Source organism: Aquila chrysaetos, unplaced genomic scaffold (assembly GCF_900496995.4).
Source record: "Aquila chrysaetos chrysaetos unplaced genomic scaffold, bAquChr1.4, whole genome shotgun sequence".
Taxonomy (NCBI): Eukaryota; Metazoa; Chordata; class Aves; order Accipitriformes; family Accipitridae; genus Aquila; species Aquila chrysaetos.
The window spans coordinates 57,346-79,872 of NW_024470401.1; the positions used below are offsets into that span (position 1 = coordinate 57,346).

At 71.2% G+C, this 22,527-nt stretch overlaps 5 protein-coding genes across 8 annotated transcripts; 2 read left to right on the top strand and 3 right to left on the bottom strand.

The window, feature by feature from the left end:
* Nucleotides 1–7: 7 nt before the first annotated feature.
* COPS6 (COP9 signalosome subunit 6) lies at nucleotides 8–4,114 on the bottom strand. Of its 2 annotated transcripts, XM_030006921.2 has the most exons (10): nucleotides 3,916–4,114; nucleotides 3,189–3,314; nucleotides 2,399–2,530; nucleotides 1,981–2,069; nucleotides 1,838–1,900; nucleotides 1,676–1,723; nucleotides 1,130–1,244; nucleotides 784–876; nucleotides 504–604; nucleotides 8–283 (listed from the first exon to the last, which is right to left on the bottom strand). In XM_030006921.2, the coding sequence occupies exons 1-10, from the start codon at nucleotides 4,097–4,099 to the stop codon at nucleotides 143–145; spliced, it is 1,092 nt and encodes a 363-aa protein (XP_029862781.1). In that variant the 5' UTR covers nucleotides 4,100–4,114; the 3' UTR covers nucleotides 8–142. The 2 variants fall into 2 exon arrangements, with proteins under 2 accessions (XP_029862781.1, XP_040977886.1); XM_041121952.1 differs by lacking the exon at nucleotides 2,399–2,530.
* A 211-nt stretch (nucleotides 4,115–4,325) lies between these two features.
* On the bottom strand, nucleotides 4,326–6,381 carry SNAPC2 (small nuclear RNA activating complex polypeptide 2). Of its 2 annotated transcripts, XM_030006922.2 has the most exons (5): nucleotides 6,130–6,380; nucleotides 5,488–5,607; nucleotides 5,331–5,399; nucleotides 4,975–5,206; nucleotides 4,326–4,659 (listed from the first exon to the last, which is right to left on the bottom strand). In XM_030006922.2, the coding sequence occupies exons 1-5, from the start codon at nucleotides 6,337–6,339 to the stop codon at nucleotides 4,388–4,390; spliced, it is 903 nt and encodes a 300-aa protein (XP_029862782.1). In that variant the 5' UTR covers nucleotides 6,340–6,380; the 3' UTR covers nucleotides 4,326–4,387. The 2 variants fall into 2 exon arrangements, with proteins under 2 accessions (XP_029862782.1, XP_029862783.1); XM_030006923.2 differs by lacking the exon at nucleotides 5,488–5,607 and having other exon boundaries at nucleotides 6,130–6,381.
* Nucleotides 5,691–20,498, top strand: ARRB2 (arrestin beta 2). 2 transcript variants are annotated; one of them, XM_041121950.1, is made up of 16 exons: nucleotides 5,691–5,840; nucleotides 15,789–15,820; nucleotides 16,608–16,638; nucleotides 16,899–16,959; nucleotides 17,213–17,257; nucleotides 17,370–17,566; nucleotides 17,744–17,803; nucleotides 18,017–18,084; nucleotides 18,210–18,345; nucleotides 18,592–18,676; nucleotides 18,820–18,892; nucleotides 19,199–19,336; nucleotides 19,448–19,531; nucleotides 19,630–19,709; nucleotides 19,807–19,861; nucleotides 20,000–20,498. In XM_041121950.1, exons 1-16 carry the CDS (start codon nucleotides 5,706–5,708, stop codon nucleotides 20,094–20,096), a joined length of 1,377 nt encoding a protein of 458 aa, XP_040977884.1. In that variant the 5' UTR covers nucleotides 5,691–5,705; the 3' UTR covers nucleotides 20,097–20,498. The 2 variants fall into 2 exon arrangements, with proteins under 2 accessions (XP_040977884.1, XP_040977885.1); XM_041121951.1 differs by lacking the exons at nucleotides 5,691–5,840; nucleotides 15,789–15,820 and adding an exon at nucleotides 16,287–16,423.
* On the bottom strand, nucleotides 6,533–15,334 carry PELP1 (proline, glutamate and leucine rich protein 1). Its single transcript, XM_030006914.2, has 17 exons — nucleotides 15,172–15,334; nucleotides 14,783–14,847; nucleotides 13,891–13,996; nucleotides 13,452–13,601; nucleotides 12,813–12,884; nucleotides 12,634–12,693; nucleotides 11,971–12,121; nucleotides 11,430–11,559; nucleotides 11,246–11,333; nucleotides 10,979–11,067; nucleotides 10,473–10,589; nucleotides 9,814–9,964; nucleotides 9,612–9,738; nucleotides 9,316–9,371; nucleotides 8,698–8,935; nucleotides 6,900–8,138; nucleotides 6,533–6,679 (listed from the first exon to the last, which is right to left on the bottom strand). The coding sequence occupies exons 2-17, from the start codon at nucleotides 14,791–14,793 to the stop codon at nucleotides 6,639–6,641; spliced, it is 2,826 nt and encodes a 941-aa protein (XP_029862774.1). The 5' UTR covers nucleotides 14,794–14,847; nucleotides 15,172–15,334; the 3' UTR covers nucleotides 6,533–6,638.
* A 246-nt stretch (nucleotides 20,499–20,744) lies between the features above and the next one.
* MED11 (mediator complex subunit 11) lies at nucleotides 20,745–21,703 on the top strand. The gene is given in 4 exon segments (XM_030006927.2): nucleotides 20,745–20,844; nucleotides 21,227–21,348; nucleotides 21,350–21,358; nucleotides 21,438–21,703. Coding segments are annotated over 4 exon segments (354 nt in total). The 5' UTR covers nucleotides 20,745–20,759; the 3' UTR covers nucleotides 21,576–21,703.
* Nucleotides 21,704–22,527: the final 824 nt, after the last annotated feature.

Sequence of the window (22,527 nt, forward strand, 5' to 3'; positions counted from 1 at the left end):
GCTGCAATTCCCAGCCTAGAGCTGATTTATTGGGAGGGCCTCCAGGAGGGGGGGCACAGTCCGGGGGTAGGGCCCCCCAGCCCTGGGGGTGGCTCAGGGCCTGGCTGGGGCTGTCCTCAGCATTGCATTTCCCCCCCCCCCTTTAGAAGAAGAGTCCCCGCATGCGGCGGCCGATGCCCTGCCGGTCGTAGAGGATGTTGAACTTATTGACGAACTGGTTCATGGTGTTGCAGGTTTTGGTGATGGTGCCCAGGTACGCCATCAGCCCCACGTCATTGCATTGCTGGCGGGGGTGGATTGGGGGGTTACTGCACTGCTGAGGCCCCCCCCCCCCGCAAGCTGCATCTGCCCACCCGCGGCTGCAGTAGCGCAGGGGCCGCCAACAGCACTGCTGGCAAAGGAGACACAGCTCTGTCCCCGCCGTGTGCCCCGACAGGGACATGGGGACCTGACCGCCACCACCCCCGCAGCTCCCCAAGGACCCCCCCCGAGCCATCACTCACGTCGTAGAAGTCGGTCTTGAACTTGTCAGTGCTGAGAACGGGCAGGCAGTGGCACAGGGCGTAGGCTTCGCGCAGAATCTCGTGGTTGAAGGGCACCTCGCCTGCAGGGACGATGTCAGTCTCGGGGACCCTTGGGGACGGCCCTGGAGCCCTCCCAGAGCCCCTCTTGGGGGACAGTCCTTCCCTGGGGACACCCCAGGGCCAAGCCTGTTCCGGGAGAGCCGGGAAAGCCCTGTCCCCCCCTCCCTGGGCAATGGGGAGAGCCCTGTCCCCGACTCACCAGCCTCGGAGGCCCGCACATACTCCAGGATCAGCTTGACCCGGCTGTGCAGCATCTTGATGGCACTGTGCTGGGCGATGAGGTGCTCAGCCACTGTGGGGGGGTCAAGGACACGTGTGTCCCCCTGTCCCATGTCCCTACAGCCATCTGCCCTGGGCTGCTCCAGCCCCTCCAGGCAGCCCAAGAGCTGTGTCCTCCTGTCCCTGTGCCCCCATCCCCATGCTCCCCATGTCCCCGGCCCCCCACTTCCCTGCACCCCCCCCCCGGCCCTGGGACCCGTCCCCATCCCACCTTGCTCTCCACCCTCCCCATCCCTGACCTCCCCACCCCCAGCCATGTCCCCAACCTGTGGAGTTCTCCCCGCTGCCGGTCGCTGTCATTCGGGCAACGTGGTCGACCCCGATCCGCTCTGCCTCCTCGGTGGCCAGGGTGTAGGTCAGCTCTGCAAAGAGCATCGTGGCCTGGGGAGGGGGACACACAAAAGGGGTGATGGGTGGGGCATGACAACCCCACGGCCCCCTCTCCCCAACCCCCCCCCGGACCCTCCCTGCACCCCCAGAATCCCTATGCCTCAATAACCCACTCCAGGCACATCCCCCGGGCCCCTCTCCAGCTTCAATTTATCCTTAGATCCTCCCCATGGCAGCTCTGGAGCCCCACAGACCCCCAGCGGTGTTCCTCAACCTGAGTAACTTCCCCTGGAACCCCAGAAGTGTGTCCCCCCCCCCGAACCCTCAGCCCTTCCCAAGACCCTAAACAAGCTCCCTGCACCACTCCTCCTGCCCCATGACACCCTTGGTGTCCCCCCAGCCCCCCCCCATGGCCCCAGGCAACCCCTGGACCCCCAGGAGCCCCCCCAGCCCCATTTCCACCCCCCCCAGCACTGACTTACCTCCCCATTGATGATATCAATGACGGACTCAAAGACGCTGACGGGCAGCTGGGGGGAAAGGAGAAAGAGATGTGTTTTTGGGGGCCCAGCCCCACGCTGGGGGGGGGGTTTCCTGGGGGCCCCCCATGTGCCAGGACTCCTCCCCACCTCCCCTCCACTCACATCTGTGTGCTTCGTCATGGGGTTCAGCTTGAGGAAGAGAGGGCTCTCGATGATCTCACAAACCTGGGGGACAGAGGAGGCTGTGTCAGGATAGGGTGCACACACATACACACACCCCCCTCCAGCCCCCCCCCACCACTCACCTGCTTGTGGACGTGGATGTCAGAGGGGTCGGGGGGGCCCCCGGTCGTGTACCAGCCCAGGAACTCAAGCTCCTTGAACACCTGCTTGACTGGGGAGGGACAGGGGTGGGCCCTGAGTGGGCTGGGGGGTGGGCAAGGGAGGGGGACCCCATAGACCCTCCCAGGGCAGTAAACAGACACCACCTCTACCCCTTCCCCCAACAGGCCCTATCACCCCTCTCCCAAAACACCCCCTCAAACGCGGTCTAGGACCTGCCCTGGGGCGGCCCAGAACGCCCTGGGACCCTCCCCCAGGACAGCCCAGGACCCTCCAGGACCCCCTGGGCCAGCCCTGACCCCCCCCCCAGGACCCTCCCAGGACAGCCCAAGACCCCCCTGGACAGCCCAGGACCCGCCCTGGACCCCCCCTGCCCCTCACACTGCTCCTCCTTGGTGTAGTAGTACTCCTTGTCGATGAGGACGTGCCCATCCACTGTGTGCGAGAGCAGCTCGAAGGAATTCATCACCTCGATGTTGCGGCCCTCCTGCCGCCCAATGAGGGCCCCGATCACTGGGGGGGGGGGGGGAGTGGAGCAGGGGGGGACACAGGGGACTGTCACTGGGGCTCGGGGACCACCAACGGGTCCAACCCAACCCCGCACTGACCTCGGCCTTATGCTGGGGGGGGGGGGGGGGCGGTGGCAGGGGGCCCAAACCAGCCCCAGGTACCAGCTGGGACCAGGCCAGGGGCTGGGGGCGGGGCACGTGGAGACCCCCTCGGGGACATGGGGACCAGGCCAGGGACCAGAGGGGTACTCTGGGGGCCGCAGATGGTCTGTGAGGGACCCTGGGGGGCTGTGGGGGCTGCTGGGGGGCTCTGAAGAGGCTGCAGGGGGCTGTGGGGGACCCTGGGGGGCCATGAAAGCCACTGGGGGGCCCTGGGGTGCTGGGGGGGGCTCTAGAGAGGCTGCAGGGGGCTGTAGGGGACCCTGGGGGGCCACGGAAGCCACTGGGGGGCCACGGAAGCCACTGGGGGGCCCTGGGGTGCTGGGGGGGCTCTAGAGAGGCTGCAGGGGGCTGTGGGGGACCCTGGAGGGCCCTGGGGTGCTGGGACAGGGCTATGGAGGGCCCCAGAGGTCTGTGGGGGACCCCAGGGTGCTGTGGGGGGTTCTGGGGGATGCAGGGGAGCTGTGGGGACCCAGGTGGGGGCGCGGGGGGGCTGCACGTACCTTGTCCGGGGCGCCCCTCCTGCGAGCGCATGCGGATCCAGTGGTCGGAGATGTTGAGGATGACGAGGGGGTGCAGGGCCACCGAGACACTGCCCGTCACCCCCCCGGCCATCACCGAGGGGGCGGCTGCGGGGGCACCGTCAGCAGGATGATAGACAGCCGGGGGGGCGGGGCCGGGGCCCAGGTGTGTGCGGGCGGGGTCACGGTGCACAACCCGGGGCGGGGGCGGGGCCATGAGGAACGGGGGCGGAGCAATGGCCTGAGGAGGTGTGGTCACCAGCCAGGGGCGGGTCCCGCGGGGGTGGGCGGGGGAAAAGCGCGTGGGCGGGGAAAAGGCGCGGGGGGCGGGGTCCCGGGGCTGTGGGCGAGGAAAGGCGCGGGGGCGGGGGTCCCGGGGTTGCGGGCGGGGAAAGGCGCGGGGGCGGGGTCCCGGGGTTGCGGGCGGGGAAAGGCGCGGGGGCGGGGTCCCGGGGTTGCGGGCGGGGAAAGGCGCGGGGGCGGGGGTCCCGGGGTTGCGGGCGGGGAAAGGCACGGGGTCCCGGGGTTGTGGGGCGGGGAAAGGCGCGGGGGCGGGGTCCCGGGGTTGTGGGCGGGGGAAAGGCGCGGGGGCGGGGTCCGAAGGAAGGCAGCGCGGCCCTGGGCAGCGACCGGGCGGTCCCGGAGCGGCCCCGCAGCCCCAGGGCGGTGGCGCCGGTCCCGTGTGCCGGGACGGCCCCGCGGGTGGTACCTGCCACGTCCACCTCCATCCCGCCGGCCCCGTTGCTCCCCGACGCGGAGGAAGAGGCGCCGGCCGCCGCCGCCGCCATCTTGGCTCGGCCTGTCCCTGCTCGGCCACCGTACGCAGCGACTCTGTGCATGCGCGGGAGGGACTGGGGGCGGGGACTACACGCGCCGTGGCGAGCATGCGCCATAGCCTGGGGGAGGGTGGCACATGCGCACGCGGTGGGCGGGTTGCTCCCAGCCGTGACCTGCTGTATCGTTTCCCCAGTGCCTCCCAGTCCCTTCCTAACCCCTCCCAGTGCTTCCCAGGTGGGTCCCCCTCACTGCCACCCCAGAAACAGTGATTTTTTCCCCCCATTTGTTCCAGTGCCCAAATGACTCCAGAAACTCCCACTCCGGGTGAACTGCAGCCTTTATTCCCCAGCCCCACGCTGGGGGGGGGGGGGGCACTCCTTGGGGGGGGGGGGGGGGGTCCTGGCTCACCCCGAGGGTTCCACTCGGGCCAGGAGCCGCAGTGGGACCAGGAAGAGGTTGAGGGGGCAGAGGCCGACCCCCCTCCAGCCGGTTGCGGGGTTCCCGGGGGGGGGGGGGGCGCCGGGGGCCATGCCGGGGGCCGGAGAGTCCGTCTGCGGGGGGCGGGGGGCCGTCAGGGCACCGTAGGCCCCTCGGAGGTGGCTGTGGAGGGCGGCGCGGTCGAGGACACCCAGCTCCTGGGGGAGGGAGCCCAGCAGTGCCAGCACCACCGCCGACTCTGGGGGGGAGGGACATGGCGTCAGGACCCCCCACTCACCCCACACCCTCCTTCCCGGGGGGTTCCCAGCCCCACGGTGGGGACAGCAGCAATGCTGGGGCCCCCCGGTTTGGGACTGACACCCCCCAGTGTGGGACAACACCCCCAGACCCTCCCCTGCTCTCCCCCCACCGTTGCTCCCCAAATCCCCCTGCCCGGACCACCCCACGACACCAAAACCGGCCAGGGGACCCCAGAGCCCCCCCTCACTGACAGGGGGGCCCCAAATCCCGCAACCTCCCCGACACCCTCCTGGCATCAGGGTCCCCCACTCACCGCCAGGGGGGAGCGCTGGGCCCTTCCCACCCCGGCACAGCCGTGCCAGATACTCATAGACCCTCTGGAAGTCGACGGTGAAGGCCCCAGGGGCGTGGGGCTGCGGGGCCGGGGGGGCCGCAGGGTCCCCCAGTGCCGACCCCCCCTGATCCAGCGACGCCGTGGTGCCAGCAGGATGCGGGGGGATGGAGTGGAGAAGGCTCAGCGGCTCGGTGGCTGCGACAGTGAGGACCTGGAGGTGATAACACGGGGACGGGGAAGGGGTGATGTGCCCTGAGAGGTGCCCGGGGCGGGGGGGGGGGGGCTGTCCCTTCTGCCCCCCCCCCCCCTGGAAAACCCCCCTCAAACCCCCTTACCTGAGAGAAGGCGGCTGCCGTCGCCTCCTCCAGCCCCTCTGCTAGCGTCTCGGCCAGCTCCAGCCACACCTGGAAGGCAAAGGGCGGGGTGACACCGGGCCCCAGCCACCCCCCCGGGGCAGGGACCCCCCCATCCCGCGGTCGTCCCCCCCCTCACCTCGATGGGGGCTGGGACCTGGGCGCGTCGTCGGCGCTGCTGCTCCAGGCAGTGCCGGTACTGGGTGCGCACAGCCTCCCGTGCTGCCCGGCCCCGCAGCCGGCACAGGAACGACAGAATCTGCGGGGGGGGGGGGGGGGGGGGGGGGGCGGTGTCAGGGGCTGCACTCCCAGCGGGTGGGGGGACACTGCGTCCAGCCCGGGGGGGGGCTGCGGCCGATGGGACAAGCGGGGACGCTCCTGGGGCTGGGGGGGGCAGGGGATCCCGGACCCCCTTGTGCGGCCACCACTCCCCCCGGGAACCCGACGGCAGGGGACCGCCGCGTCACCCCCCCCCCCCCCCCGGGACCCCCAGCGTCTGGGACCCCCCGTATCACATCTCCCCCCCCCCCAAGGACCCAGGCGTCCGGGCACCCCCATGTCACACCCCCCAGAGACCCCCACCGACCGGGGATCCCCACGTCAGCCCCCCCCGGGACCTCCCCACAACCCCTCGCTGACGCAGGTCCCCGGAGACCCCCGTATTACCCCCCCCCCCCCGGGGTCCCAGGCGGCCGACCGCCCCGCCCCGCACCCAGGGGTCCCAGGCACCGGCCTCCCCCCCCCGAGCGTCCCCGCTGCACCCCGGCCCCGCTGCCCCCACCTCGGCCTCGCTCCGCCGGGGCAGGCGCTCCCGCAGCGGCCGCGGCTGCAGGTCGGGGAGGCCGAGGGCGGCCTGAGCCCGCAGCGCCGCGAGTAGCGCCCGCTTCTCCCGCGCCGACCAGGCCGCCCGCGGCCGCTCCGGTTCCGCCGCCGCCCCCGGGCCCGTCACGTACCGGGCCGGGGCCAGGCGGGGCCGCAGCGGCGGCTTCATGGCGCCGCCGGCCCGGGCCGCCGCCGGCGCGCGGAGATGGCGTCACTTGCGGCGCGCCCGCACGGCGCCGCCTGGCTGCGTCACTCGCGGGGCGCGGAGAGCCGCGGAGCACGCTGGGAGTTGCAGTTCGAGCCCCCCCCCCCCCCCCCCCCAAAAAAATCACAGACTGAGCCGGGGCTGGGGCGGGGGGGCGGTGGGTTTATTCCACGTCTCGCTGCTGGGGGGGGAGGGTGGTGGGGCGGGGGTGCTGGAGGGGTCACAGGGCTGCTTCGGGGGCCTTGTCATCATCTGGGGGGCAGTCAATGAAATCCGCCAACATGGTGGCCGTCTCGTCCAGCTCCTGGGGGGGGGTGAAGGGGAAGGGGCAGGGAGGTCGGGGGGGGGTGGCCCAACTGCCCCTGTTCCCCCCCCCCACTGCACCACTCTTCCCCCAAACTGCCTCACCCCCCCCAACTGCCCCCCTCTCACCCCAGCACCCCAAATTGCCCCCTCTTACCCCAAACTGCCCCCCTCTCACCCCAGCACCCCCAAATTACACCCCCCCCCGGACCCCCTGGTACCTCCTCCTTGTCCGCAGGGGGCAGGGGCTCCTCCTCCAGCTGGGGGGGGCGCCGGCGGGGGGCTGCCGGCCCCCCCCGGGGGTTCAGGGTGCGGCGGGGTGTGGGCTGCATCCAGGGTGGGGGGTGGCACCTCGGGGGGCTCCAGGAGGGGGGGTGGGGGCTCGGGGATGCCTGGGGGGGGCTCCCCCTCTTCCTCCCCCCCTTCCTGGGGGGCTTTGGTCCCCTCCTCCTCCTCCTCCTCTTCATCCTCCTCCTCCTCCTCCTCCTCCTCCTCCCCCCCCCCCCCGGCCGGGGGGGGCGGATGGCCTTCGTCCACCTCCATCACCAGGGCACCGGTGTCCCCCGGGGGCGGGGGGGGCTCCTCGGGCACCGGCAGAGGCTGCCCCTCCTCGGCGCCCCCTTCCTCCTCTTCCTCTTCCTCCTCCTCCTCCTCGGTGAGGCCTTCGTCCTCCTCGTACTCCTCCTCATCCTCCTCGTACTCCTCCTCACCCAGCTCTTCCTCCTCGTCAAACTCTTCCTCCTCCTCCTCCTCCTCTTCTTCCTCCTCCTCGAAGAACTCTTCCTCCCCGAACTCCTCTTCCTCCTCCTCCTCCTCTTCCTCCTCCTCCTCCTCCTCCTCACTGCTGTTGATGTTGATCACGGCCGGGTCGGGCTCCCCGGGGATCCCCGGTGGCTCCGGGGGGGCGGCTGGGGGGACGACGGGGGGCAGCGGCGGCGGGGGCGGTGGGGGCGGCGGAGGGGGCCCCGGCTCCTCGGGGGGCTCGGGGGGAGCCAGCGGGGGCGAGGGGGGGGGCGGCGGGGGCCCCCCGCTCTTGGGGGCAGGGGGCGAGGGGGGGGCACCCCGCTTGGGGACGATGACCACGCTGTCGTCCGAGTCGCTCTCCAGGGAGATCTCCACGTCCGAGGGCTCCTCCTTGTCGTAGTGCACGAAGACGGGGCGCCGGGGACGCCCCCCCGCCGGGCCGCCCTCCTCATCGCCCCCAGGGGCGGCGGGGGGCTGCCCGGGGGGGGGCCTCCCCGGGGGGCTCCTCCGCCAGCGGCGGCAGCCGGGGGGGTCCCAGCGGATTGGCGGGGGCAGCCCGGGGCGCCCCTGGGAAGGCGGGGGGCGGCAGGGGGCGGAAGGGGGGGGCAGGGGGCTCTGGGGGGGCCCCTGGGATGGCGGTGGGGTGCAGGGGGGGGCACCCAGGGCCGGGCCAGGGCATTCGCCACCACCAGAGCTTCGGTGCAGACGGAGGAGACCTGGGGGGGGGGGGGGGGGGGGAGGTGGGGGGTTAGTGGGGTGCCAGGAGAGGGGGGGAGACTAGGGACAGGGGGGGCTTTGGGGGTCCCTGGGGAGATGCAGGGACCCTTGGGTCCTGGCTCCCCGATGTGGGGGGTCCCGCGGGGTCGGGCTGTGGGGTGAGGGGTTCTCCCAGAGTCCCGCCTGAAGGACAAAGGCTTTTAGGAGTGCCTGGGGGGGTCCTGGCTGTGAAATGGAGGAGCCCAGACAGGATAAGGGGGTCCCAGGGGGGATGGGGGGATCCTGGCTCTGGGACAGAGGGTTCTCAGAGGGGGTCATCACCCATGTGGGTCTCCGCTAAGGGCTGGGGGGTCCCTGGGAATCCCTGCTGTGAAATGGGGGGGCACGAGGCAGACCCCAGAGAAATAAAAAGGTGGGGGGGGGGCCAGGAGGAATAAGGGGTCCCTGGGGGATGGGGACACCCTGGGGGTCCCAGCTCTGGGATGGGGGGGGCCTGGGGAGGGTCCGGGGCCCCTGGGGGTCCCAGGCAAGGACTGGGGGGTCCCCAGCCCGTCTCACCTGGAGGGCCGGGTCGCGCTGGCCCTGGCCGAAGGCACGCAGGGCACAGTGCAGGGGGGGGGGCCCCGGCGGGGGCGGGGGCCAGCACCAGGGCTAGCAGCAGCTGGTAGAGGGCGGCCCGGCACGGGGGGCTGGCGTAGGGGGTGCCGGGGGGGCCGGCGGCAGCGGCGGGGGGCCCCGGGGGGACCTCGGTCTGCGGCAGCCGCAGCAGCAGCGGCACCACCAGCTCCTGCAGCCGCTGGCGAGGGGATGGGCGAGGAGGAGCTGTCAGGGGAGGGGGCACAGCCCCCCTCAGCCCCGTGGGGACCCCCAGAGCGTATCCCCGATCCCCCCACCGCTGCCCTGGCCCTATAGAGACCCCTGTTACCTGCCCCCCCCGCCACTTGCCCCAGCCCCGTAAGCTCCCACATCAGCTGCCCCAGCCCCACAAAGACCCCCCGCCTGACCCCCCCCAGACCCCATTACCAGCCCCACCCCCAGCAAGAGCCCCACCTTCTCCCAGCATTCGCCCCCACCCACCCTCGAGGCCCCCCAAGAACCACCCCAGCCCCACACCTGCCCCCCAACACCCCAGTACCCCCCCCAGCCCCACAGAGCCCCGTCTCCCCATCCCTTTACCCGGTGCGTCTCCTCCTTAATCAGCGGCCCTCCCGTTAGGATGGCGCGACGCAGCGCTGGGGGGACACAGGGGTCAGCAATGGGGCGATCCGGGGGGGGCCTCCCTTTCCCCCGCCCCACAACACCGATCGGGGTCTCAGGGAGCCACAACAAGTTGATCGGGGGGTCCCCTTTCCCCTGACCCCCCCGCCAACAACAGGGGGGCACAAAGGGACGAGCGAGGCCCCACCTCGGCCCCGAGGGAGGGGTGCAGCCCCCTGTGCCTCCGGGGGTTCCCGGCCCCCCCCGCCCCATACCTCGCAGGGCAGCCCGGCACACATCGCTGTTGGCCGCCGGCTCCAGCTTGCGGTGCAGGGCGGGGGCGTCCCCCCCGTCCCCTAGCTTGGGCCGTTTCGGGGCGCTGGGTTTGGGGTCTGCCTTCAGCTGCGGGGAGGAGAGAGAAGAGGGGGTACCGGGGGTCTGCGGGGGTGGTGGGGCGGGGGCCCGGGGGGGGCTCACCTTGATGCCCTCAGCCGGGGGGGTGATGTCGCTGAGCAGGTGGGCCAGCAGCACCTCGCCAGGAGCCCCGGGGCCCTGCAGCACCCCCGAGGCAGCGCCCGCCACCTCCACCCACAGCTCCAGCACCTGGTACAGGCGGGTGCGCACCGCGCTGGGGGCACAGGGCATCAGGGGGGGCGCAGGGACCCCCAAACCTCCCCGCGTCCCCCCAGCTGCCCCAGGGACCGCCAAACGTCCCTGCGTCCCCCCCAGCCACCCCAGGGACTCCCAAACCTCCCCACGTCCCCCCAGCCGCCCCAGGGACCCCCACACCTCCCCACATGCCACCAGCTGCCCCAGAGACCCCCACGCCTCCCCGCATCCCCCCAGCTGCCCCAGGGACCCCCCAAACCTCCCCACGTCCCCCCAGCTGCCCCAGGGACCCCCACGCCTCCCCGCATCCCCCCAGCTGCCCCAGGGACCCCCCAAACCTCCCCACGTCCCCCCAGCTGCCCCAGGGACCCCCACGCCTCCCCGCATCCCCCCAGCTGCCCCAGGGGCATCAAGGACAGACACAGGACCCCTCCCCAGCGCCCCGGGAACAGCAGGGACCCACAGGGGTGCCCCCAGGCCCAGCCCTGCTGCGGGGGGAGCCCCCCGCCAGCCCCCCCCCCCAGTACCTGAACGGCTTCTCCTGCCCCGGCAGTGCGGCCTCACGGGCACCGCTCCAGGCGCTCAGCACCTGAGGGAAGAGGCGGCCCAGGACGCTGCCCCAGCGCACCAGGCGCGCCCCACACCTGCGGGGTGGCGTCAGGTCTGTGCAACGGACCCCCCCCCGCGCAGCCCACCCCCCCCCCCCCCAGCACAGCCCTTCCTTCCCCATGCACCCCGCTTCCCTCCCAGCATAGCCCCACAGTTCCCAGTGTCCCCCGAGCACTCCCAGTCCCCTCTCAGTTCACCCCAGTCCCCTCCCGATACGGCTCCACGGTCCCCAGTCCTCCCCAGCACAGCTCCACTGCCTCCAGAAGCCCCCAAAAGCCCCCAGTTCCCATCAGTTCCCTCCCAGCACAGCCCTAAGTATCCCCAGTACCCCCAAAAGCCCCCGGTTCCCCCCCCAGTGCACCCCAATTCCATTCTAGCACAACCCCCTGCCTTCCCAGGAACCCCCAAACTCCCCCGGACTCACGCCAGGATGAGGGACGAGAGCACGTCGAGCATGTCCAGATGGACGGAGGGCAACAGCAGCATCTTCAGGGGACCATCCCCAAACCAGTTCTGGGGGGACAGAGTAAGGCTGGAATCCGAGGTGTGCCGCCTGCACCCCCGAACGCAGCCCTGAGGCCACAGGAGTGCAGCGGGGGGACCTCAGCCCCCACTGCCCCAGCCCCAAGGACACAGCTTGGGGCCCAGCTGCCCCGGGGGGCACTCGGGGACGGTCCCCCGCTGCACTCACTATGTTCTTGCTGGTGATGTTCAGGGCACGGCAGATGAGGTCCAAAACGTCCTGGACGGGGACGGTGACGGGCGCCACAAACTCCTTGCTGCCAAGGAAAGGGGGGTCAGGGGAGGCCGGCGGTCCAGGAGACACAGCTGGGGGGCTGGGATGGTGGCCAGGGACTGGGAGGGGGGGCCGGTACCTGAGCAGGAGCTGGAGCACACGGGCCAGCCCCGAGAAGCGGTTGTGCAGGGTGAGGACGAAGCCGGTGTCCCCGTCCTGGGGGGCCGGCAGCAGCATCTCCACCCCCGGCCCCTCATAGGGCAGCGGGTCTGGGGGGGGGCAGTGTTAGTGCCGAGGCACCCCCAGGTACCCCCCAGGGTCCATCGGTCTCCACAGATCCCCAAAACACCCCTCAGGGTCCCTGCCACCCCATCCCCAAAACCACCTTGGAAGATCTCTCCGTAACCCCAGAGCCGCCCAAACCTATCTTCAGGGTCTCTCCACTCACCCAGTGTCCCTCCAAAACATCCCTCAGGGTTCTATCCTCACAGCTCCCCACCGCGTCCCCCAAACCATCTCTCAGGGTCTCTCTACAGGCCCAGAGCCCTGAAAACCACCGCTCGAGGTCTCTCCGTGACCCAGAGCCCCCCAAAGCCACACCTCAAGGTCTGTCTACGCCCCCGGAGCCCCCAAAACCCGCCCGAGGGTCCCTCCATGCCCCCCCTCCGCCCCCCACCCACCAGTCTCGCTCCCCTCGAAGAGCGCCCCGAGCAGCCCGTGCAGGGTGGCCAGCAGCCCCTGCACCTCCTGGTTCCAGCACTCCGTGTGCCGCAGCCCCTGCGAGAAGCCCCGGCCCAGGGCCGGCAGCAGCGCATAGCACTCGCAGGCCAGCTGGGCGGGGGGAGCACGTGTCAGGACCCCCACCATCCTCCCCTCCGGGCTGCCCCAGACACCCAAAGCACTGCCCCGGCACCCCAGAGACGCCCAGCCCCTGTCAGCCCTCCCAGGGCTGCCCCAGCCCTTCCAGCTGCCCCTGGTCCCCCTGTGACTGCCCTGGCCCCCCCAGGGCCCTCCCATGGCTGTCCCAGCCCCCCACCCACCCACCCCAGGGCTCTTCTGGCCTCCCTGGGATGCCTTACATCTTTCTCAGGACCCTATTGGGGTCCCTATACCTTTCCTAGCACGCCCCCAAACATTGCTCTAGCCCCCCCCAGGGGTCCCAACTGCCCCCCCCCAGCCCCCTGAGACCGGTCACAGGCCCCAGGATGTACCCCTACAGCCTCCGCCTCCCCCCTCCCAGGACTCCCTCAGTCCCCCAGAACAGCCCCCGACCTTCAACCTGCCATAACACACCCCCCTCCCAACAATTTCAGGGTGTCGTCCCCCCCAGCTGCCCCGTCTACCTGCTGCAGCTGCGGGGACTCGGAGTCAATGCGGGAGAGGAAATACGCTGCCAGTTTTCCCTATGAGAGACAACGGGTGACGAGGGGGACGACACAGAGCATGAGTCCCTCCGTCGCCACAGCCCCCTGCGGCGGGGCCAAGGCACGGACCCGCCCCAAATCCCCGGGGGGGTTCTCACCCGCATGGAGCCGCAGGCCCGGGGGTAGAAGGTCATGCACGACTTGATGCCTTCCAGCGTGGAGACCTCACACTGCAGGGGGGGGATTAGCGGAGTAAGCACAGAGCCCGTGTGTCCCGTCCCCCCCTGAGACCGCTGTGTGCCCCACCAAGCCCCCCCAAATCCTTCACATGCCCCCTCGAGCTCTCCCTCCCAACCCCTTGTGTCCCCACAGCCCGCCTCAGCTGCCCTCATGTCCCCCTAACTCCACCGTGTGCCCCCTGGTCCCCCGTGTCACCTCCTCACCCCTCCATCTGTCACCCAAGCCCCCCCAAAAAGCATCCCCCCACCCCTCTGTGCCTCCTGACCATGCCCCCAACCGTCTGTGCCACCCCAGACCCTCTCAGAACTTCTGTGTACCCCCAACCCTTCCGACCCACCTCAGTGCCCCCCAACTCCCCTGTGGACCTCCATGTGCCCCCCTCGGGCCCCCCCAGCCCCCCATAAGCTCCCCATGCCCCCCCCAGACATCACCATCCCCTCTGTGACCCCCCTCAGCCCCTCACAGACCCCCCCCAAGCCCTTGTGCGATTGTGCCCAGCCCCCGCTCGTGTCCCCCCTGCCCCTGCCTGTCCCCCCATGCCCCCCCCCCAGATGCACCTCGGGCTTGAGGGCCAGCAGGGAGGTGAGCAGCCCGGGGATGTGGTTGGTGCCGATGTCCCGCGCCAGCTCGGGCAGTTGGGAGGAGAAGAGCAGGAGATCGTGGAGCACAGCCACCCCCAACGCCATGGTGGGGGCCGGGTCCTGCGACTGGGGGGGGGGGGGGGGCAGTGGGGGTCAGCACAGCCCTTCCCCTCCTCGGCACGGCCCCCTCCTCGGCACGGCCCCCACGCCCTCCCAGTGCGCCCAGTTACCTGCTGCCCCAGCTCAGCCCAGCCCAGGCAGTGCTGCCCCCCAGGACCCCCCCCCCCAGTGCCCCAGGACCCCCCCCAGGGACACATCCAGTCCCCCAGGATCCCCCTCCCCACCCCCCTGGGACCCCCCCCAGGGCCCCCCCCCACCCCCTGGGACCCCCCCATCCCCCGGGACCCCCCCCCACCTGTAGCAGGTGCTGCAGGCAGCGCAGCCAGCCCAGGCAGTGCTGCTGGAAGGGCTCGGTCGGGCTCTCGCTCACCAGCAGCGACAGCAGGCACAGCCCCTCGAACCTGCAACGCCATTGGCTGCCGCATGCGGGGACCGCCCCCATGGCCCCCCCCACCGGCCAATGGCGAGGCCCACCCTCCACGCCCCATGAGGGGATCACATTTCTGATTGGCTGTGGTGCCACTTAGCCCCACCCCCCATGTGAGGGGAACCAATGGGAGGGAGTGAAGTAAGGGCGTGGTGCACAGGCGATGGCCGATTGGCTGCCTGCCTGCATGGCCACACCCACCAGGGAGGGGAATCCCTGTTGATTGGGTCTGTCCCACCTAGTACCGCCTACCACGTGCCAGGCAACCAACAGGAAAGGAGAGCTTGTGGGTGTGGTCCAGGGAGGACACACCCCTGCTGACTGGCAGCTCTGCTAAGCCAATGGGAGAGAGCACCCCGGGGGTGTGGCACTGAGGGAGCTTCTGACTGGCCACCTGTTCCCCTAGTCCGGCCCACCCATGACAAAGCAACCAATGAGAAGCAGGACTAGGCAGGTAGGCATAGTGCATGCAACAACTCTCCTTCTGATTGGCTGCCTGGCCATGCAACCATGCCCCCAAAGGACAAAACCTCTTTTGACTGGTTTGTCGCACAGCCAACGGCAATGCAACCGTGACCTGAAAGCACGTTCCCATTGGCTAATGAGCTGGCCACACCCCTCCACCCCCCGCATGAACTGACACTGCTTTCCAATTGGCTCACGCTTCACTTTTTGCCCCGCCCCCAGGACAGCAGCCAACGAGAAAGACGGCCGCAGAGGAGCCCACGCACCCCGATTGGCCGGAGCGGCCGTCACTCACCGGGTCTTCATGGAGCCGAGGCGGGCGCTGGTGACACCGACGAGGCCTCCGATGGCCTGGGCACTCTGGGGTCACGGGGTCAGGGGTCACGAGGGGGTCAGGGGTCGCGGGGGTCCCCAAGGGTCATGCGGGGGCCGGGGAGTCACGAGGGACGGGGCAGCGGGGAGGGGGGTCGGGGGTCACCGGGGGTCACGTGGGGCCTAACAGGACGGGGGGAGGGAAAGGAGGGTCCCGGGGGTGGCAGGCGGGGGGGGCTCCCGGTGCCGAGGGAGGGCTTCCTGGCGCCGGGGGAGGGTCCCGATCCCGGGGCGGGGGTCCCGGTTCCCGGGTGGGGGGGGGGGGGGGTCTCCCGTTCCCGGCCCCGGTGCTCCCCCTTGCCCGCCCCGCACCTGCGTGCCCGCGCTGTCCCGCAGCCCCCGCACCAGCCCCGGGAGCGCGCGCCGGGGAGGGCGGGAGCGCGCTCAGCGCCTCCAGCAGCGGCGCGGCGGGGGCGCGCGCAGCCGCCACCGCCGCCATCGCCGCCGCAGACGTCGCCGCCGCCGCGCGCCCGGGCGCCGTCTGATGGCGTCACGCCGCGCGGGGAGGCGGGGCCTGGGGGAGGGCCGGGGCCGGGCGGTGCGGGGCCTGGAGACGGCCTGCGGAGGGGGGCGGCTTGAAACCGCCCCAGCGCCCCAGGAACTGCCCGCGGGGGGGAACTTGAAACGGCCCCGGGGAGGGTCTGGAAACGGCCACGGAACGGGTCCGGAGGGGGAGCCTGGACACCGCCGCGGCGCGGGCGCCCCGGAAGGGGTCACTTCCCCTGCCCACCCACCCCCGCCTCCCGCCGTGACGTCGCCCCCACTCCTCCCCGCCGCGCCCCCGGATTGGCTGCGCCGTCCCGCCACGTGACCCGGGGCCTGGTCATGGCCTCGCTGCGGCCCGCCGTGCCCCCTAGCCGGGCCCGGGGACCCGCCGCCCCCGCCTAGGGTCCGGGATCCCCCCCAGGGACCCACACCCCCCCCCCCCGGCCCCACCATGGGGGGAGAAGGCGGGCACCAGGTGAGGGGGCCCCGCACACGCCCCACGCGCGGGGGGGGGGGTGACAGCTCCCCCTGGGGATGCGCTAGGGTTCCCCCCTCTCCGGGCACGGCTGGGGGGGAGGGGCTGGGACCCCACTGGGGGGGGGGGGGGGGCGGCGGGTGCCCGGACGCCTGAGTCCCCTGGGCAGCACCCAACCCCCAGCCGGGGGGAGCTGGGCAGGGGAAGTGCCCCGGGGAGGAGGAGGAAGCGGGAGTGGGAGGAAGCGCTGACCGCGGGCGGGGGGGGAGGCCTCTGCACCCCAAAGTGGGGGAGGTGGCTGTGGGGCCCCTCCCAGCCCCACAGCTAACGGGGACCCCCTGCCCCCTAGCTGTGGGGCTGGCCCCCCCCCTGCTGCTGGTGGCCGCGTGCATGGGGGGGGGGTGTTCCCCCAAGAGGATGGGGGGCCCTGTGGGGACGGTAGCCACCCCTGCTTCCTGCTGGGCAGAAAACAGGAAGAGCCATGGTCGGCCCCCTCCAGTGCCCCCCCAGTGCCTCCCAGTCTAGCGGGGGGGGCTCAGGCCCCTTCCCCCCAAGCACAAGGAATGTGGGGGCTCCAGGCGCATTTGGGGGGGGTGTCGTGGGGTAGGTTTCACACTTGGGGGGAGCTGGGGGCGGGGGGAAGGCTGTGCAGTGAGTTTGGGAGGGTGGCCCCAAAAGTGAGGGCAGGGGAGGCTGCATGGCTTTGGGGGATGCCCCCAAAACCCCTTCCTCCCCCCAAACACCCACCCCCAAAACAACCATTTTAACCCCTTTTTTTGCCCCATAGGGTGTTCAAGAAATCCAGCCCCAACTGTAAGGTGAGAGACCCCAGGGGGGTTCACCCCCCAGCCCCCCTTCCCAGGGAGAGCTTGAGGACCCCCAGTCTCCCAGTTTTGTACCCCCATTTCTATCATCGGACACCTATGACACGAGCTGTGCTCGTCCTCAGCCTGCCATGGGGATGGGGGGTGTTGGCACACCTGTGCAATTTGGGGCCCACCCTGCATCAGGGGGCTGCTGACCGTTTCCTTGGGGGGATCCCTGTGGCCTGACCACCCCCCCGATACATCCCCCCCAGCTCACGGTCTACTTGGGCAAGAGAGACTTCGTGGATCACTTGGACCGGGTGGACCCTGTGGGTGAGTGGGGCTTGGGGGGGCTGCCAGGGGGGTGGGGGAGACCTGGGGTGGTAGAGGGGCTGCCTGGGGGCAGCACGGGGGGGGGGGGGGGGGGGGACCTGACCATATGGAGGGGCTGCTGGGAGGGATTTGAGGGGGTCTAGGGGTGCTGGGGGAGCAGAGGGGCTGCTGGGGGGGCGGGTCTGGGTTCCTCTGGGGTTGCCGTGGGGCTGGGGGGACCCTCGCCTCCCCCTGACCCCCTTTCCCCTTACAGATGGAGTGGTGCTGGTGGACCCCGACTATCTGAAGGACCGGAAAGGTGAGGGATGGGGGGAGGATGGGGGGGCTCCCACAGCCCCAGGGGATGCCTGGGCCCCCCCCCCCCAGACGCCTGGGTCCCACGGCCACCCCCCACCCCCCCCCCCCCACAGTGTTTGTGACGCTGACCTGCGCCTTCCGCTACGGCCGGGAGGACCTGGATGTCCTGGGCCTGTCCTTCCGCAAGGACCTGTTCGCCGCCACCCGCCAGGCTGTGCCCCCCCTGCCTGAGGAGCACCGGCCCCCCACCCGCCTGCAGCAGCGCCTGCTCCGCAAGCTGGGCCCCGCTGCGCACCCCTTCGCCTTCACGGTGAGCCCTGCCCCACGGCTGCCCGTGGGGTGCCTCGTCCCTAGCCAGTTTGGGGTCGCCAGCCCCACGCTGACCTGGGCTTCCCTGCCCCATAGCCACCCCCCAACCCCCAGGGGCTGAGCCCCCCCCCACCCCATATCTCCCCCCTGTTACCCCCTGGCCCCTCTCACTCCCCAGATCCCCCAGAACCTGCCCTGCTCCGTGACGCTGCAGCCCGGCCCTGAGGACACTGGCAAGGTGGGGCTGGGAGGGGGTTGTTGGGGGGGGGTGAGGGGGCAATAGGAGAGGGAGCTTGGGGGGGGGGGGGGGTGTCCGGACTGGGGGGGCTATAGGGCTGGGTGTTATCTGGGGGATGGGAGTGAAGTGGTGGGGGAGGGATTGAGATGAGTGTGAAATGTTGGAGGTGAAGGGGGGGGACAGCAGCATTATGGGAGTCCCATCATCCCCCAGGCTTGCGGCGTTGACTTTGAGATCCGGGCGTTCTGCGCTAAATCCCTGGAAGAAAAGATCCACAAGAGGTAGGAAGGACCCAGGGGTCTGGCTGCCCCCCACCCCTCCAGCACCCCTCTACGGGGGGACCCAGGGGTCCAGGTGCCCGGTCCCAGGGATCCAGGTGTCTGGGCCCCCTTCCCACCCCTCCCAGGAACTCGGTGCGGCTGGTGATCCGGAAGGTGCAGTACGCGCCTGAGCAGCCTGGCCCCCAGCCCAGTGCCGAGACCACCCGCCATTTCCTCATGTCCGAGCGCTCCCTGCACCTGGAGGCCTCGCTGGACAAGGAGGTGGGGGGCTGGGGGGTGTGGGGGTCCCAGGCGTGGGGCAGGGGCTGGGGGGGGTTGGGGGGTCCCAGGCATGGAGCAGAGGATGGTGGGGCAGGAGCTGGGGGGGTTTGGGGTCCCAGGTGTGGAGCAGGGGATGGTGGGGAGGGGGCTTGGGGTTCCCAGCAGTGGGGGGGGGGCTCTGGGCAGGGATTCGGGGCACCGTGGGGCAGGCTGTGGGGCACAGCACTGACCTGGTGCCCCCCCCAGCTCTACTACCACGGGGAGCCCCTGAACGTCAATGTCCACGTCACCAACAACTCCAGCAAGAGCATCAAGAGGGTCAAAGTGTCCGGTAAGGGGGGCACACAGGGGGATGAGGGGGGACACGGGGGGGGGGGGGGGGGAGGGGGGGGGGCGTGGGGGGACCTGGGAGTCTGGGTGGGATATTGGGGGCGGGCAGGAGGCTGGGGGGGTGACACGGCGCTGTCCCCACAGTGCGGCAGTTCGCCGACATCTGCCTCTTCAGCACCGCCCAGTACAAGTGTCCCGTGGCCCAGATCGAGCAGGAGTGAGCGACCCTGGGACCCCCCCCTCCTCCCCTGACCCCTTGCCCTGGCGGTGACCCCGGGACCCTGCCTGACCCTGTGGCTCACCTGGGGTGACCCCGTGCCCTCTGCCCCTGGAGCGACCCCCTGACCCCTTGTCCCTGGGCTGACCCTTGAGCCCCGTCCTTGGTGTGACCCCACACCCTGGCGTGACCCCTGACCCCTCGTCCCGGGGGTGGCCCCTTGTACCTGGTCCGGCCCCCGGCAATTTGTCCCCGGGGTGCCCCCCTGCCCTGGGCTAACCCCTGCCCCCGTGCCCCCTTCCCCAGGGACCAGGTGCCCCCCAGTGCCACCTTCTGCAAGGTCTACACCCTGACCCCCCTGCTCAGCAACAACCGGGAGCGGCGGGGGCTGGCGCTGGATGGCAAGCTGAAGCACGAGGACACCAACCTGGCCTCCAGCACCATGTGAGGCGGCACGGTGGGGCGGGAGGGGGCACGCAGGGGAGTCCCCTGTGCCCCGGGGGGGGCACTGTGTCCTTTGTGTGTGCCCCCGTGCCCGTTAACCCTCTATTGCAGCGTCAAGGAGGGAACGAACAAGGAGGTTTTGGGGATCCTGGTGTCCTATCGCGTCAAGGTGAAGCTAGTGGTGGCCCGTGGCGGGTACGTGACCCCCCCCCCCCCCCAAGTACCAGCCCCCGCCGTGTCCCTGTGACTCCCCCCCCCCCTCAGACCCCCCGCTCACCCCCTTCTCCCCCCAGGGACGTCTCAGTGGAACTCCCCTTCATTCTCATGCACCCAAAGCCCCCTGAGCCCTGCCCCCCGCCACGGTCACAGTCAGGTAAGGGATAACCTGGGGGGGGGGGGGGGCACAGGGGCTTGGGGGGGGTTCTGAGACCCCCCCCCACCTCACCCCAAAACCCTGTGCCCCCCCCCAGCCCTCCCTGAGACAGACACCCCCGTCGACACCAACCTCATCGAATTTGAGACCAAGTGAGTGACCGTGGGGGAGAAATAAACTGGGGGGGGGGGGAAGGGGGGGGGGGCAGAGACTGAGCCACTCCCCCCTGGAGAGGAGCTGGGGGGTAATTCGGGGTGTCCCTGCCCCGTGTCATTCCCCCCCTGCCCCAGCTACGGGCCAGATGACGACATCGTCTTTGAGGACTTCGCCCGCCTGCGCCTGAAGGGGCTGAAGGACGAGAAGGATGACGAGGACCAGTTCTGCTAGTGACCCCCCCCCGGGACCCCCAAATCCCCCCGCGCCCCCCCCCCCAGGACCCCTGGCACTGCCCTAGGACCCCCCCAGGACCCCCCTCAACACCCTTGCCGCACCCCTCCCCGTATGACTGCTGTAAGGGGGGGTCCGCTCCATCCCCGTCCCCCGGGAGGGGGTGGAATTTCAGGGGGACCCCAGGCCCCCCCTGGGGTGCAGCCCCCCTCCTCCCATTCCCCCCCAAGCACTGGACTTGACTGGGCATTACCCCCCCCCCCCCCCCAACTGTTTATATGTACATTAATTTTTAAAGATGTTTCAGGGGACACCCCCCCCCCGGCCTGTCCCCCCCCACCCGATGGGGCTTGGGGATGGGGAGGGGGGGGTCGCTGGGTTAAATAAAAACCTTTGAGTCGATCATGGCGTGAGGAGGGATGATTTGGGGGTAAAAGGGGGAGGGGTTGGGGCGGGAGCCGCCCCACCGGGTGTCCGTCAGTCCTCCCCGCGAGGGTCGCGGACCACCGAGACGAGTCCTAGAGCGCCCCGCAGCGGGGCCCAGGTCGTCCTTTCCGGGTCACGTGACGTGGGCGGGGCCCGCCGGGAGTGGTAGTGCGACGGAGAGGGCCGTACAGGCGCGGCCGGAAGCGGAAGCGGCGGGTACGGCGGCCGGCGCGGGCTATGGCGGGCTACGGGGTGGCGAACGAGCGGCTGCGCGTGCTGGAGGAGCTGGAGCGCGAGATCGGCGCCTCCCTGCAGAGCGCCGGTGGGCGGGGCGGGGCCTGGCGGGGGCGGGGGCTCCGTGGGGGCGGTGCTTACGGGGCGGGTCTCGGGGCGGGGCCTCCTCGGCAGTGGGGTCACTCCTAAGGGAGGGGCTGTGGGGCGAGGGGGCGGGGTCTGTATGGGCGGGGCTTAAGGGGCGGGGCCGGGGGCGGGGCAAGGCACCGGTCTCCATGGTGACAGCGGGGTGGCGGCCTTTGACCTCTCCCCAGAGACCCCCGCGTAGGCGGGGTCGGGGGGGGCGCAGCCTGCGCTGGGGTCACGCTGCGGGCCTGGCCCTGACCCCCAGGCCCCTTTGGGGCTGGGGGGGGGGGAGGCTGGGGTCAAGGTCGAGGGGTCAGAGGTCAGGGTTCACGCCCCGCCCACAGGCACAGTGATCCTGGAGCTGTCCAAGGAGAAGGCCGGGGAGCGGCTGCTGGAGCGCCAGGCCGCCCAGTTCAGCGCCGCCGTCCAGAAGGTCGAGTCCGAGCTCTCCGCGCAGATCCGCTACCCTCACCCAGGTCAGGGGGCGGGGCGGGGCCGGGGGGGGGGGCCGGGGTCACAGCAACGTCACACCATCTCTGCCCCCCCCCCCCCCAGGTGGCCACGGGGCAACCCCACGAGGGCTCCAGCTACTCGGCCCGCAAAGCCTGTCAGATGGCGCTGAACCGGGTGGACTACGCCCGGCTGAAGCTGGGGGAGCTGGCGCGGGCCTGCGAGCAGATGCTGGAGCCCTGACAGGGGGAGGCGGCGGCAGCGGGGGGAACAACACCGACGCGGACCCGGCCCGCGTGGCTGCCGCCTCCCGCCGCTCGCACGCTGGACACGGGACTTGCCAAAATAAAGGGAAGACGCGGTGGCCTTCAGGCGCGGGGCAGGCCGGGTGCGTCCCGGACGTGTGTGGGCATGTGCGCCGGGCTCCCGCCCATCCGCCCTGCCCTGCCCGCCTCACAGACACAGATTTGGGCTGCAAAGTGGCTGTTTAATCACGGCAGGGAAGGGAGGGGCCACCCCCGACGCTGCGGGGGTGGCGGCAGGGCTCGGGGGCGGCAGCAGGACTCGGCTCAGAGCAGTTCACGGGGGTTGTACCCCGGCCCCACGTCTGTGGGGCAGGAGAGGGGCATCAGGGTCTCAGGCGGGGGTGAGGAGCCTGGCCCCCTGCCTCTCCCTGCTCCCTGGCAGCCCCCCCCCGGCATGCCAGGACACCCACCAGGCCCAGGCTGGCTCCCAGCAGGATCACCCCCATGGCCAGCCCCACAGAGAGGGGGGCTGGCCCCACAGCAGGCGGTGGCATCTGGGGATCCTGCCCCACAGCTTCCCGGTGGATCCAGCCTGCGGGGGTGGGGGGCAAGGCCTGGGGGACCCCCAGGAGCTGCCCCCCAGACTCGTCTCCGTGCACCTCACCCAGTCTCACGGCAGGGGGGTGGGGGGGGGGAGCTGCTCGAGGGGGTGCTGCATTTCACTGTGGGGCTGGCTGAGGGTCCCTCCGGGGCTGTGGGGCTCACTGGGGCCAGGGGGCTGGCAGGGGGTCTATCTGGGGGTCCATGCGTAGCCGGGGGTCTGGCCAGGGGTCCATCTGTGGGTCTGTCTGTAGCCGGGCGTCCATCCATGGGTCTGTCTGTAGCCGGGCGTCCATCTGGGGGTCTGTCTGTAGCCAGGGGTCCAGCCAGGGGTCTCTGAGCCGCTGCGG

Bases quoted from the DNA above. Each gene is read 5' to 3' on its own strand.
- SNAPC2 (XM_030006922.2), bottom strand. From the start codon at position 6,339: ATGAAGCCGCCGCTGCGGCCCCGCCTGGCCCCGGCCCGGTACGTGACG. The intron at 5,400-5,487 runs GTGAGGGGGGGG...TTTGCCTTCCAG, and splicing joins AGGTCCCAGCCCCCATCGAG to GTGTGGCTGGAGCTGGCCGA. The intron at 4,660-4,974 runs GTGAGTGGGGGA...CCTCCCCCCCAG, and splicing joins CCCAGCGCTCCCCCCTGGCG to AGTCGGCGGTGGTGCTGGCA.
- ARRB2 (XM_041121950.1), top strand. From the start codon at position 5,706: ATGGGACAAGCGGGGACGCTCCTGGGGCTGGGGGGGGCAGGGGATCCC. The intron at 17,258-17,369 runs GTGAGGGATGGG...CCCCCCCCACAG, and splicing joins CTATCTGAAGGACCGGAAAG to TGTTTGTGACGCTGACCTGC. The intron at 17,804-18,016 runs GTGGGGCTGGGA...ATCATCCCCCAG, and splicing joins GCCCTGAGGACACTGGCAAG to GCTTGCGGCGTTGACTTTGA.
- PELP1 (XM_030006914.2), bottom strand. The intron at 8,936-9,315 runs GTAAAGGGATGG...TCCCCTCGCCAG, and splicing joins TTAAGGAGGAGACGCACCGG to CGGCTGCAGGAGCTGGTGGT. The intron at 6,680-6,899 runs GTACCAGGGGGT...ACCCCCCCCCAG, and splicing joins CCCCTGCGGACAAGGAGGAG to GAGCTGGACGAGACGGCCAC.
- COPS6 (XM_030006921.2), bottom strand. From the start codon at position 4,099: ATGGCGCATGCTCGCCACGGCGCGTGTAGTCCCCGCCCCCAGTCCCTC. The intron at 2,531-3,188 runs GTACGTGCAGCC...CCCCCCCCCCAG, and splicing joins GGAGGGGCGCCCCGGACAAG to TGATCGGGGCCCTCATTGGG. The intron at 877-1,129 runs GTTGGGGACATG...ACCCCCCCACAG, and splicing joins CAGCGGGGAGAACTCCACAG to TGGCTGAGCACCTCATCGCC.